The sequence below is a fragment of the Mytilus edulis genome, chromosome 2 (genome assembly GCF_963676685.1).
Source record: "Mytilus edulis chromosome 2, xbMytEdul2.2, whole genome shotgun sequence".
Classification (NCBI taxonomy): Eukaryota; Metazoa; Mollusca; class Bivalvia; order Mytilida; family Mytilidae; genus Mytilus; species Mytilus edulis.
Genome location: NC_092345.1, coordinates 58,672,821 through 58,686,117, shown reverse-complemented (window position 1 = coordinate 58,686,117; position 13,297 = coordinate 58,672,821). Strand labels below are relative to the sequence as shown.

The 13,297-nt window shown below is 32.2% G+C and overlaps 1 protein-coding gene across 3 annotated transcripts in view; it reads right to left on the bottom strand.

Annotated features, from left to right (window-relative positions):
- Positions 1-13,297, bottom strand: part of LOC139512523 (cubilin-like) — a 142,838-nt gene that overhangs the window by 12,122 nt on the left and 117,419 nt on the right. For all 3 annotated transcript variants that reach the window (XM_071300207.1, XM_071300206.1, XM_071300208.1), the window contains 10 exons: positions 8,722-8,843; positions 8,240-8,465; positions 7,295-7,479; positions 5,531-5,690; positions 5,091-5,243; positions 4,432-4,747; positions 2,617-2,834; positions 1,810-2,009; positions 976-1,138; positions 138-349 (listed from right to left, as the gene is read on the bottom strand). In XM_071300207.1, the coding sequence (XP_071156308.1) occupies positions 138-349; positions 976-1,138; positions 1,810-2,009; positions 2,617-2,834; positions 4,432-4,747; positions 5,091-5,243; positions 5,531-5,690; positions 7,295-7,479; positions 8,240-8,465; positions 8,722-8,843 (1,955 nt within the window). The remainder of the gene's footprint in view (positions 1-137; positions 350-975; positions 1,139-1,809; positions 2,010-2,616; positions 2,835-4,431; positions 4,748-5,090; positions 5,244-5,530; positions 5,691-7,294; positions 7,480-8,239; positions 8,466-8,721; positions 8,844-13,297) is intronic.

The window sequence follows — 13,297 nt, the reverse complement described above, 5'->3', positions numbered from 1 at the left end:
TATACATATTTTTTATTTTGGTATACAGATTTATAAAGTTTTCCAAACTTGTTATTATTTCTTATACAATAATAAATACTTTTTAAACAAAGATTTTGGTGAAAGCAAGGTTTGTAAGAAAAACAACACTATATTACCATAGGTGAATCTCTAAATTCAACATATTCATCAGTGCATGAGGTTTGGGTCATAAGAGCCAAGCCTGTCATGGTGAGGCGAACTTGTTGGTTAGATTCTGGAGTATCTATCGTCCAGCGACATTGGATAGGTTGGAATACAGAACCTGGATATCCTGGTGACGTCAATGTCTGTGGACTATCTGTAGCTGTACGTGTTCCACCACACAATGCTAAAATAATATAAATACTACCTCACTGATGATCATTAACAATTAAAATTAAAATATCAATTCATATATTTTTGATGGTATCAATTTTTGTGATTTGAGAAAAATGTTATCTGGTGAGGAAATCTTGGTTTCATCATTTGCTTCTATTCAAGTCACTAAAACATACCTGCCATCTTTTCATAATGCCCAGGGGGGTTTTACGTGCAAGATGGCTCATATAGTCCTTCAAAACATTAAAGGGGCCTTCAAATATATTTTAATGTTGTTTTTGGCTTCTCCATACTTTTACAAGCCTATAGCCATTGTAAAATGGATTGTTTTGTTTAAAATTATAGAAAAAATTGCTCTTTCAAAATTTCCATTTGGGAGCCTCCATTAGGGAAATCCCCCACAAATAGTGACAGTTGGCAGGTATGCTAAAAGTGTATTTCATTGAGTATTTGAATTTTATGTTTTTCCTCTATCCAAAAAATCAACACAAATTAGTATACAGAGAACATTAATTTAACCCACAGTATTGTCAAACCTACTAAATTTATTCAAAAAGAAAATTATTTTTTTTATCTTTCAATCATTGTGAAATGGTCATTTCATTTCTTGTTCATTGGAGTTAAATGATAATTTACCATCCTCTTGGACATAAGTGGCATTAAATCCTGCTCCATCTACAGAACTATCTGTATAAAACCTAACCAGTAAGACATTAGAAGTGGATCGTATTATCGGTGGAACTGTATCTCCACAGTATTTTCCTTTCAATGGATCATCCATATAAAAACCATCTCTTATCTAAAAAAAAAAGATATTTGACAAAATAAAGAAATTAAAAAGCTTTTAAAAAAATACTAACTGCTTGCAACTATTAAATGAACATATTTTGACTAGCTTGATAATCACATATATAACTGCTGTTCTAAAATTAGTTAAGGTACAACAAAACAGTTGATGCCTTGATCTTCAGTTGTTATGCTTTGTGACAAAGTTGTTATGGAAGCCTTTGAATGACACCAATAGATCTGGCCTAGGCAGCTGAGTCTCTAACATTTGTTTGTCACAACAGTAATAATTTAATTTTGGATGTAATGCGTCTGCTGATTGGCTGACGTTATTTTGTTATGAGCCCATAGACATAATTTAGTCATGTGACCATGACGTCATCAACGTTTTTTTCATGGTTTTCTACGGTTTAAAATGGAATTTAGAATTAAATCATAAGAAATGACTGTAATATTTTTTTCTGTCTATTCGAAATAACATAAAAAATGTGGTGCACACTGTTAAATAACCCGCTACACGCATTATTCAGTGTGCACCAAATTTTTTATGTTATTTCTTCATAGACAGAAAAAATATTAGAGTCATTCCCTAAATAAAATTGCATACTAATGCAGCATGCAGTATTAAGTTGCATTTTTATATACATATATTTAAGGATTATTTTGTTTTTTTAATGTACCTACCTCTAAGAAATCATAGTAACATGTAGAATGGCTCTCAACACCCAGTCCTTCGACAGTCAACTTCACTATTTTATTGTCCCCGACAATGATGATCCATCGACAATCTAAATTGTGTTCATATTTACCGTTACCATCAGAATCAACAGAGGTTATTCTACCTGAGGTACTGTTCAATACACCTCCACAACCTTGAGATTCACCTGTGTTAAAAGAAAAAATATAGCTAACCTTACGTATAATAGAAATATGAATCACATTACAAAATTTCTTTATAGACACAGTTTTTAAACTAGATACACCAGTTATGATTGTGACTAAGTTTGATTAAATGTGGGGCAATAGTTTCATCAGAGAAGATTTTTAAAAAAGATTTCAGATGATGAGGGACACCAAGTGATGAGAAAAGTTCAATTGGCCTTTCAACCATGTGGGCTTAAAAACACTTACTAACAGAGAGGCTTGTCAGCATCAAATTGTTCACAACTCATAGAATTTGAAGGCTGAATGCAGCCTGAGATTTTAAAATAAGATTTTTAAAAACTTTATTAACAAATAAAATACTGTATAGAGGGTTATTTCGCGGATGTAAAATGTTGTGATTTTCATTGAATAAGGTATCAAATATTTTGGCGGTTATTATTTCGGCAGATTCAAAACTTTTATCAATACCTTTGCATGTGCCATTTTAAATTGGCAGAGTTTATTTTGGCCATTTTGTTATATGAGCAAAAATTATGGAAAATTTGCACCCTGCAGGAATAACTAGCTATACAGTAGCTTTACAAAACATAATAATATATATCTTACCATAAGTAGTTCTGTAGGTAGCTGTAAATCCTGCCAAACTAACTGACCAATCAGTGACAAAATTAATCAACATCTGGTTCCCAGTTGTTCTCAGTACGTCTGGTACTACCTCCCCACAGAATCGTCCAATCATTGGTGAGGATAGATCTCCTCCATCATAAACATCTACATAGTCAAAGTTACATGTTTGGTGGGCTTCTAATTCAAAAGAGTTAAACCTGAAATATTCAAAAGTGTTAGACCGAAAATGATGCTTGCAAGCATGAGAGGTTTTATATTTTCCACTCATTTAGTCATTATTATACTGTTTTGATTCCCAATGCACATAAATTACTTGTTCTGTTCTCCAAGAAAAGCCTAAAAAGATGTCATTCTGTGTTGTTGACTTCCACTCAGCCACAGAGACACACAGGACTAAATTTAACTCTATTTTAGATGAAGCATTATTTGGTTCAAGGATACAGTTATCATCCTTTGGTTTTCGTTGTCTCGAATATAGTCCCTAGTGTGAACAGTGTATAACTTGCAATTTTTTTTTTTGATACTCTTTCCCAATTAATTTCTTGATATTTGATGCATGAAATATTAAGTAGGGGGATGATATTACATGTTAAAAAAATTTGGGTGTTGAATCTTTATGTTAAGTAGTGATTTGGTCCAGTTAAAAAAGGTCAAATTATAGTATGTCTGAAGCTGTCAAACTGAATTTTAGACCCCTTCACACAGAATTGTCAATATTTTGAGTTAGAGCTGGTAAAAGTTTCTATAATTTTGATATTATTGTCCCACTAGTAGTACACAACACAGTAAAAATCTTAATTTTAATTTATTGCACTACGAAATAACTGTGTTCTGGGGCCAATTGTGCTGATGTAAAGCCTAATTTTAACTTGCACTTTACCCATATGTTGTTTTGTTTCTTTCTTGAAATTGATGAAAACTAAATTCGTTTTTGCTGAAACCCCAAAGGACAAGGTTCACTTATGGCACAAAATGGCCTAAAATATCAACTTTATCATAAATCACCAAAAAGGTCTCAAATTGGTTTGTAAATGGGTCTATTTCAAAAGTCTAAATGCTAAATATATCAGTTCTTTTCATAAGAGTACATAATATTCTCCAAAGTAAGTCTATTTTGGACATTTTGTCAAAATATGATGATTTTATGCATTTTTCAGACCTAAAAGCTTTAGAAACACTTTGGCCGCCACCTACGATCCAAAATGTGTTGTAACCAAAAGATTCCAATTTTAATATAGATTTCATTAATATAAAAACTTTTTGGATCGGAGATGGCGGCCAAAGTAAATTATGCCAAAAACAATTAGAATTATGGGGAAAAAGTACCAAAATTGACCTTTTATTACAAATTGTGTTTATTTAAGGGGTCATAGCTCGATAATTTGTAAAGGAAAGTGCCAGAAAAAATAATCTTGTCTTAATAGTATTATCACAAGTATTTCTATATGAAATTTGGAATATTTTGACCCAATTTAAAAAACAAAAAAAAATCAGGGCCAATTTTAACCCTCGTGAACCTTCTCCTTTAAAAAGATATGTACATCAAGTGGAAAGTGTGTTACTTCTGTTTCAACTGTTTTGAAAAGATTTTTGCCTTGGAAATATTCAATGTTTTTGGAAGGCATCTGTTTATTTGAAGTAAATTTTAACACAGAAGCTGTAAGTTAAAAAGAGGCACTAGAGTCAAATATAAAAAAAATGAAACAGATCTTCTATATCATTAATAGCCACTGTTTCTTTAATACCATATTACACAAACTGACCACCTTTTACCATAATCTAAACAAAACTTACTTTAAGCTAACTATTCTGTTTTCCTCTACTGTTATAAGCCAAGTACAGTTAGCATTATGATGGTAACTTGTAGGATGTGTTGGTGTTTGGATGTATCCAAATGGGTCGGTAAATTCTCCTCCACAATCAGATACCCTATAGCTTGCCCAGAACCCTTTGCCTGGGACAGTACCATCAGTTTTAAACTGTATAAAAAGAGCATCTTTTCCACTAACTGCTTGTGGAACAGTGGTTCCACAGAATTTTCCTAGTTCTGTACCAGCTGTGCTGTTCCCTTCATAAACTGTCAGGGCATCATAAGGACAACTGGCTGGTCCTAAAATAAACCATCACACATAAGCATTTGAACTGACAAACTTATATCTTTACCCACTTAACAGCAATATTGCAATCTTTGAATGTGAAGTTATAATTTTTAATAGTACGATGAATATAACAATTTATTAACCAAATACTCTTAAATCAAACATCTGATGAAAGTACTTGAAGAGCTATTGATATTGTCTTATTATAATTTACATTATCATTATCATTACTCATAGTATGAAATTATCTACATCACATGAGACCTCAAAGATAGGTAGGAAATTCTTAGATAGCATGTTTCAGCACTTTTTCCACAAATACTTCAATTGTACTATTAATAATTTAAATATTACCTTCTATATCAAATATTCTGTTAAACTGTAATACTATAAACCTTCCAGGATTAGACACGATGGTATAGTTACAGACTAAGTTTGGTCCATAATTGTTAGGATATCCAGGGGAGACAAATACACCATTATCATCCATAAATACAGCGCCACAACCTGTCAAAACATATGTTACTTAGCTAATAATTTTCATGATAAATAATTGCTTTAAAGAAAAATTTTAAGGGTTCCATTTGATTTAAACATTTATTTGGTGTTTTAAAAACTGAAAACAACATTTAAAAAATTTCAAAACTTTTTCCTAAACATTGAAGTTTTATTATTTAAATATATACTTAACTATTTAAATGAGACAAGATGTAATTCTAACAGAAAATAGACATGTCATGGAAGTAAATTACAAAAATCATTTATGTTCCTCAGTGATCTAGTAAGCTACTAACCCACAGTCCAGTTAGCTGCAAATCCATTACCATTTGTATTCCTATCTGATCGGAATCTTACAACAATACGATTACTGCTAGACATCTGCTTTGGTGGCGTTAAATTATGACACCATCTACCACGTGGTACTAATGTGTTGTTTGGTAAGGAATCATCAACCTATAAATTACAGTTACAAGTTTCACTCAAATACATCTGAAATTGATCTTAGCATGGAATATATACATGAATTATAGTTGAACATTTCACCAACCTAACCTCTGACCTAAAAATTACTAAATAGGTCATGCTCTGTCTATGATAAAGGATTGTACAAAATTCAGGGAAGATCAAATGAATGACTTTATTAAATAACATGCTCATTAAAAGTCCACTGAGCTGCAATGACCTACATTTTTTGCTTCTTGTTCTTACATTTGCAAATCCATTACTTTTTAGCTGTTTGCAAATGTCTTTCGTTAAAGTCATATGAAACCTCAAATTAAAAAAAAATATACATATGTTTTTTATAACAAGGATAGTAGACGTTATTACCTAACTTATGTACATATACTTTTTTCTGAAGAAAATTCTTTAATTTGTCCACATTTAGAAGAAGTTAACTTTTTTTTAATTGCTTGCTTCCAGGAAGCAATTCGCCGACATCTTTTCTGTATTCAAAGTGACCTTAGGGTGACCCTTCTCATAAAAACCTGGTGATCGCAATATGCATAGATCATTTATTTAAATGAACTATTATCTGATTGTACATGTTATACATGTGCTCAATATCTATACTTCTTTGTTAATTGTTTACTATAAGGTGACAATCCGTAACCTACGGCTTCAAAACACGACAATTAATGAGCAGCCATATTTTCAATACATAACAGATAGAGAGAACAAAAAATGACGATTATACGATATTTTTGCGTAAAAAAATGATAAAATTGTGCACAAAAGACTAAGTTTATGATATATGCATGCATTGGTTCAGGAATTGGATACTCATTATTTTTTCACCAGTCACCCGTTTTATATGACTTACTTATTTACTATCAAGTTTTAAAATCAGGGGAGATGTGTAGATTTTCAAGACTGTACAAATAAACTTGAGAGAGGTATATTAGATAATTAAGATCTCAAAGTGTTTCAAATTTTTTATCTTTTTCCTATAAACTATCATGGTTTGTTAAGGGAAAAACCAACTATTTTGTGTGATTTTTAATTTCATAGATATGGGAAGATGTGGTATAAGTACCAATGAGACAACACTCCATCAAAGTCACAATGTATAAAAGTAAACCATTATACATGTAGGTAAAGGTACTGTCTTCAACATGGAGCCTTGGCTTACACCAAACAGCAAACTATAAAGGTCCCCAAAAACAGCAAACTATAAAGGCCCCCAAAAACTTACTAGTGTAAAACCATTCAAACAGGAAAACCAACTGTCTAATCTATATAAAAACAAAGAAACATCTATGAACCACATCTACAAACGACAACACTACTGAACATTAAGATTCCTGACTTAGGACAGGTGCAAACAATTGCAGCAGGATTAAATGTTTTAATGGTACCAAACCTTCTCCCTTATCTGAAACAATAGTATACATCACAACATAGAAAGACACACTATATACTATCAATCAGAATGTTCACTTATATGTTTGGAGTTTGGTATGAAGTCCAATTTCACTCCATTTGTTTAGGGCCAGCTGAAGACAGAATACGCTATACAGAGGGCATTTAAAGGCATCATCTAACTTACAATAACCTACCTCTACGTAATCATAATCACAAGAAGGTTCTGCCTCAAGGTCAAAGGGTGGAATGAAATTTAAGATAATATGATATCCTCTCTCAACATTGATGTCCCATTCACATTCAGACAAGTGGGGATAACTCTGTGGATAGTTAGGGGAGGTTATTCTGCCAGTATTCTGATGTAATAATCCACCACAACCTGCAAAAGACAATTTGAATCTTTACTCTAGATACATGTATGCATCGAAAGGAAACTTTTCTGTTTCTAAGTAGTTCATGCTCTTTATCACTAGCTATATATAGTTTGCGACACTGAGGTTGTTAGTTGGAAACCCACATATTTATAACAGGTGCATTTGACTCCAATGTTAATTGACTTAGATTGCTAGTTTTCCTTGCTACGATTGTGATCCTCAACATGCAAGCATTCCTGCTTCCTCTGATAAAATAATCTGGCTGCCAAGAATAGTGCTGAAAGTGGTGTTAAATACCCACTATCAATCAAATAATTGTTCTGCAGTTCACTAGTGACTGGGAAGACTTAAGTCTTTTATTGATTTTTTTTTTAAATTCCTCATTATCATTATGAGTCATAAAATAAATTGTATCAGTTTACCGTTTCTGTAGTATCAAATGAATAGCAATATGAAACAAGATTCTCTCTCCCCTAATGTTATATAAAACACAACCTTTTTTAGACCAACAATAAACTTTGAAGTCCCTGCATATTTCTCACTCAGTAACTTTAGGCACTAACTGAAATAAAACTCTGCAGATCTATACTTGAAATATATGCCAGGTTTTAAAATGCATATATTTCATTGCATACTCCTGAACTTAAAATTAAATAAAATAGATATTTCTCAATTTCCATTAAATCTCAGATGTTGAAAGTTTTTACAGTTGAGACAAAAGTCTACTAATAAGATAAATGTAAGTACAATAAATAGATGATTTACCTCCAGAAGACTGAAAGTATGACATCATGAATCCATTCCCTCCTATACTATAATCTGAGTTAAATATAACTCTCAGGGCATTCGACTGGGACACAAAATCTGTAATTGTATGGTTTCCACAAAACTGTCCAACAGATGGAGAGCTAGGTAGTCTTCCGTTTAATATTTGAACATAATCAAATCTGCACTCAGGGTGACTCTCTAGGGAAAAGTTTCCAAAATGTACCTATAAAAAATGCATTCAGTTAATATCAATTCCATTAATTGACATTTTCCATTTTTAACATATCTTACATTTTTTCAAAAGCCGTGTTAATATGATATTTTGGAGTTAGTTTTGTGTATCAGAAAATAAATACAATTTTAGAAATACACTAAATAAATTTTCTTTCCTGTCCATAGAACATTCTAGAATATGAAAAAAAAAGTAAACAAATACATCAATGAAACAGTAACCTAACAAACAAACAAAAATTACTTACATTAACCTGGTACCCCTCTGGTTGTTGTATTAACCAGGCACATGCATCGCTATTGTTATAGACGTTAGGGAAGTTAGGACTAGTTATAACACCAGATGGAGCTGCTAATATACCACCACAATCTGAAAGAAAGAAGTAAGTTCAGTTTATAGAGAATTGATAAATCATAAAGGAACTTTTAAGATAATCTAAAATTAAAATTCAAGAAGTTTCTATATGTTAGTCAGTAAGTGTCGCTCCCTGTTGCAGTAGGTGGATAATACAACTTCATGGATTCAGAATCATACAATAGTGCATTGGTATATGATTCCATGACGTCAATGGACAATGGATCATAACGTTTGGCCTTCTCTAATATGTGTATTCAGCTACAAAATCGTGGTTATGTAGGATGTTCAAAGTATCTTGATCTTTATATCAAATCTATTTGTCTTTAATCTAATGCTCTTCAATTTGTGTAATATTTGACCTTTTCATTTTTTTTGATTGAAGCCTCAATGATGAGTCTTTGATTGACCAAACACATGTTAATGTCAGGCTTACACAATTTTGATTCTAGTATCTAAGATGAGTTTATTTGCCTAACATTCCCATACACAAGTGGACTACTACTTTAGCAACAAGAGGCTCTAAAGAGCCTGTGTCGCTCACCTTGGTCTATGTGAATATTAAACAAAGGAAGTAGATGGATTCATGACAAAATTGTGTTTTGGTGATGGTGATGTGTTTGTACATCTTACTTTACTGAACATTCTTGCTGCTTACAATTATCTCTATCTATAATGAACTTGGCCCAGTAGTTTCAGTGGAAAATGTTAATAAAAATTTACAAATTTTATGAAAATTGTTAAAAATTGACTATAAAGGACAATAACTCCTTAGGGGTTAATTGACCATTTCAGTCATGTTGACTTATTTGTAAATCTTACTTTGCTGTACATTATTGCTGTTTACAGTTTATCTCTATCTATAATAATATTCAAGATTATAACCCAAAACAGTAAAATTTCCTTAAAATTACCAATTTAGGGGCAGCAACACAACAACGGGTTGTCCAATTCATCTTAAAATTTCCAGGCAGATAGATCTTGACCTGATAAACAATTTTACCCTTTGTCAGATTTGCTCTTAATGCTAAGGTTTTTGAGTTATAAACCAAAAACTGCATTTTACCCCTATGTTCTATTTTTAGCCATGGTGGCCATCTTGGTTGGATGGCCGGGTCACCGGACAAATTTTTTTAACTAGATACCCCGAAGATGATTGTGGCCAAGTTTGGATCAATTTGGCCCAGTAGTTTCAGAGGAGAAGATTTTTGTAAAAGATTACTAAGATTTACGAAAAAAGGTTAAAAATTGACTATAAAAGGCAATAACTCCTAAAGGGGTCAACTGTGAAATGGTCAGTTTGACTTATTTGTAAATCTTACTTTGCTGAACATTATTACTGTTTACAGTTTATCTCTATCTATAATAATATTCAAGATAATAACCAAAAATAGTAAAATTTCCTTTAAATTACCAATTTATGGGCAGCAACCCAACAACGGGTTGTCCGATTCATCTTAAAATTTCAGGGCAGATAGAACTTGACCTGATAAACAAATATACCCTTGTCAGATTTGCTCTAAAAAACTGCATTTTACCCCTATGTTCTATTTTTAGCCATGGCAGCCATCTTGGTTGGAAGGCCGGGTCACCGGACACATATTTTAAACTAGATACCCCAAAGATGATTGTGGCCAAGTTTGGATTAATTTGGCCCAGTAGTTTCAGAGAAGATTTTTGTAAAAGATTACTAAGATTTAGGAACTAGAGGCTCTCAAGAGCCTGTGTCGCTCACCTTGGTCTATGTGCATATTAAATAATGGACCAGAGCTCCAGATAAGAATTCACAAATTGGGTTTTTTACCCACCATTTTCTTATACAATTGGGTGATAAAGTTTTTTAATTGCATTATTAATTCATATTCACCCCTCATGTAAATATCAAATTGGGTTTTTCACCACCAAGCTCCTTAATGCATTGGGTTTTTTCATCAACACAATATTGAATATTTAGGGAATATCAACCCCAGATTTTTTTCCATCTTAAATATGTTTCTTTCTTTGTTTAGCTTTAAGGGTTAGGGTTAGGGTTATTTGCTAGCTGTTTCATTTGGTTTATTCACTGAGGAGCAATTGTAGGTTTAATTTGTGTTCCGTTTCAAACCTTCTGCCAGTTTTATATTTTCTCATATAAACTGATACAACACGGATATGTGTATTCACAGGCACTCGTCTTATACCTTTATATAATAAATTCTGAGACCAGTGCCTGTGTGTATTCATTAATTAACCGTAAAATGAAAAAAAATAGTATAATATAAACTCTAATTATACTTGAATGTTTTTGTTTTATTCCAATTTTCATAAATCTGGGTTTAGTTGTCTTTTATTAGAACTTTTGGTTTCTGATGCTTTATCATGTCATAATTGATTTGCCATCATTTGGCCTTTTAGTTTTACTTTATCCAACTGATTTCATTTTTGAGGAAACCCCGTTTTATCAGCAATGTTCTCGTTAAGATACGCACACATGCCCGTGTGTTCGATTGACGCTTCCTAAAAACACTGACTGAGTCTTGTTATCATCATAACTTTCCCTCAGCTTTTCAAAAGAAGCAGAAAACATGCTTCTATTCAATATTTTTACCGGACATTCACTTTCGTTTCAATTCAATGTATGTTATGATAAATCCCGAGCAATGCGAAAACAATTTGACTACATGACACACGCTAATTGGATAAACGCCGAGAAGATCGAAATGTTTTCAAAAACACGCGTACGTGTACCTATTGAGCAACTGAAAACTCTTACAGGGACCCATTTCAGTTACTTGATGCAGGGATCTATTTTTAGAACGAAAGGAAATTTCCAATTATAAATATTATAAAAATAGTTAACGCGACGACTGTAAACAGATAAGGGTAAATAACGCAAATGGTAGCCAATAAAAGGGTTGAGAACTCATGGTTTTGGCATATAATTGGGTTTTCCTTTGAATTAATTGGGTTATTGAACCCTGCAATGTGCAATTGCATAGGGTTTTTTATTATTTGTATTGCGTGATCACACAAATACGCAGCTTATCTGGAGCTCTGATGGACACAGATAAATTCATGACAAAATTGTGTTTTTGTGATCATGATGTGTTTGTAGATCTTACTTTACTGGACATTCTTCTTGCTACAATTATCTCTATCTATAATGAACTTGGCCCAGTAATTACAGTGGAAAATATATTCTAAAAATTTACAAAAATTTACAAAAATTTATGAAAATTGTTAAAAAATGACTATAAAGGGCAATAACTCCTTAAGGGGTAAACTGAAAATTTTGGTCATGTGACTTATTTGAAGATCTTACTTTGCTGAACATTATTGCATTTTTACAGTTTATCTCTATCTATTATAATATTCAAGATAATAACCAAAAACTGCAAAATTTCCTTAAAATTAAGAATTCTGGGGCAGCAACCCAACAACAGGTTGTCTGTTTTGTCTGAAAATTTCAGGGCAGATAGATCTTGACCTGATAAACAATTTATCCCCTGTCAGATTTGCTCTAAATGCTTTGGTTTCACAGATATAAGCCAAAATCTACATTTCATCCCTATGTACTATTTTAAGCCATGGTGGCCATCTTGGTTGGTTGGCAGGGTCACGCCACACATTTTTAAAACTAGATACCCAAATGATGATTGTGGCCAAGTTTGGTTAAATTTGGCCCAGTAGTTTCAGAGGAGAAGATTCTTTAAAAGATTACTAAAATTTTAGAAAAATGGTAAAAAATTGACTATAAAGGGCAATATTTCCTTAATGGGTTAACTGACAATTTTGATCAGTTGACTTATTTGTAAATCTTACTTTGCTGAACATTATTGCTGTTTACAGTTTATCTCTATCTATAATAATATTCAAGATAATAAGCAAAAACTGCAAAATTTCCTTAAAATTACTAATTCAGGGGCAGCAACCCAACAACGGGTTGTCCAATTTGTCTGAAAATTTCAGGGCAGATAGATCTTGACATAATAGATTATTTTACCTCAATGTCAGATTTGCTCTAAATGCTTTGGTTTTAGAGTTACAGTAGACTCCACCTAATCGGATATCGGTTAATCGAATATATCGGCTATTGTAATATTATTTCAAAACACCGAACCATTCCCTATACATTTCAGTCAAAATACATCGGATAATCGAATATCGGTTATTAGAATATATCGGCTAATTGGATAGGAATATTCATGGAAAATGTGTGAAAACCATGTACAATCGAATATTTTGAAATAATTTCATATTTTTTTTGACAGGAAATGAAGCCGGAAGTTACGCCATTACGAAGTTTAAGAAAACCTCAGTACAGAAATGTTTCATTTTATTAATAAAAACGATCTTTCACAGTCAAATAAAACATATTTTTTCTTTTTGTCTTGTTTATTTTATGAATTTGATATTATATTCTGCCCAAGATGTGTTTGTTATGTGTTTATCCAAATGTGATCGTTGTCATTTACTTCACAAACAATGAC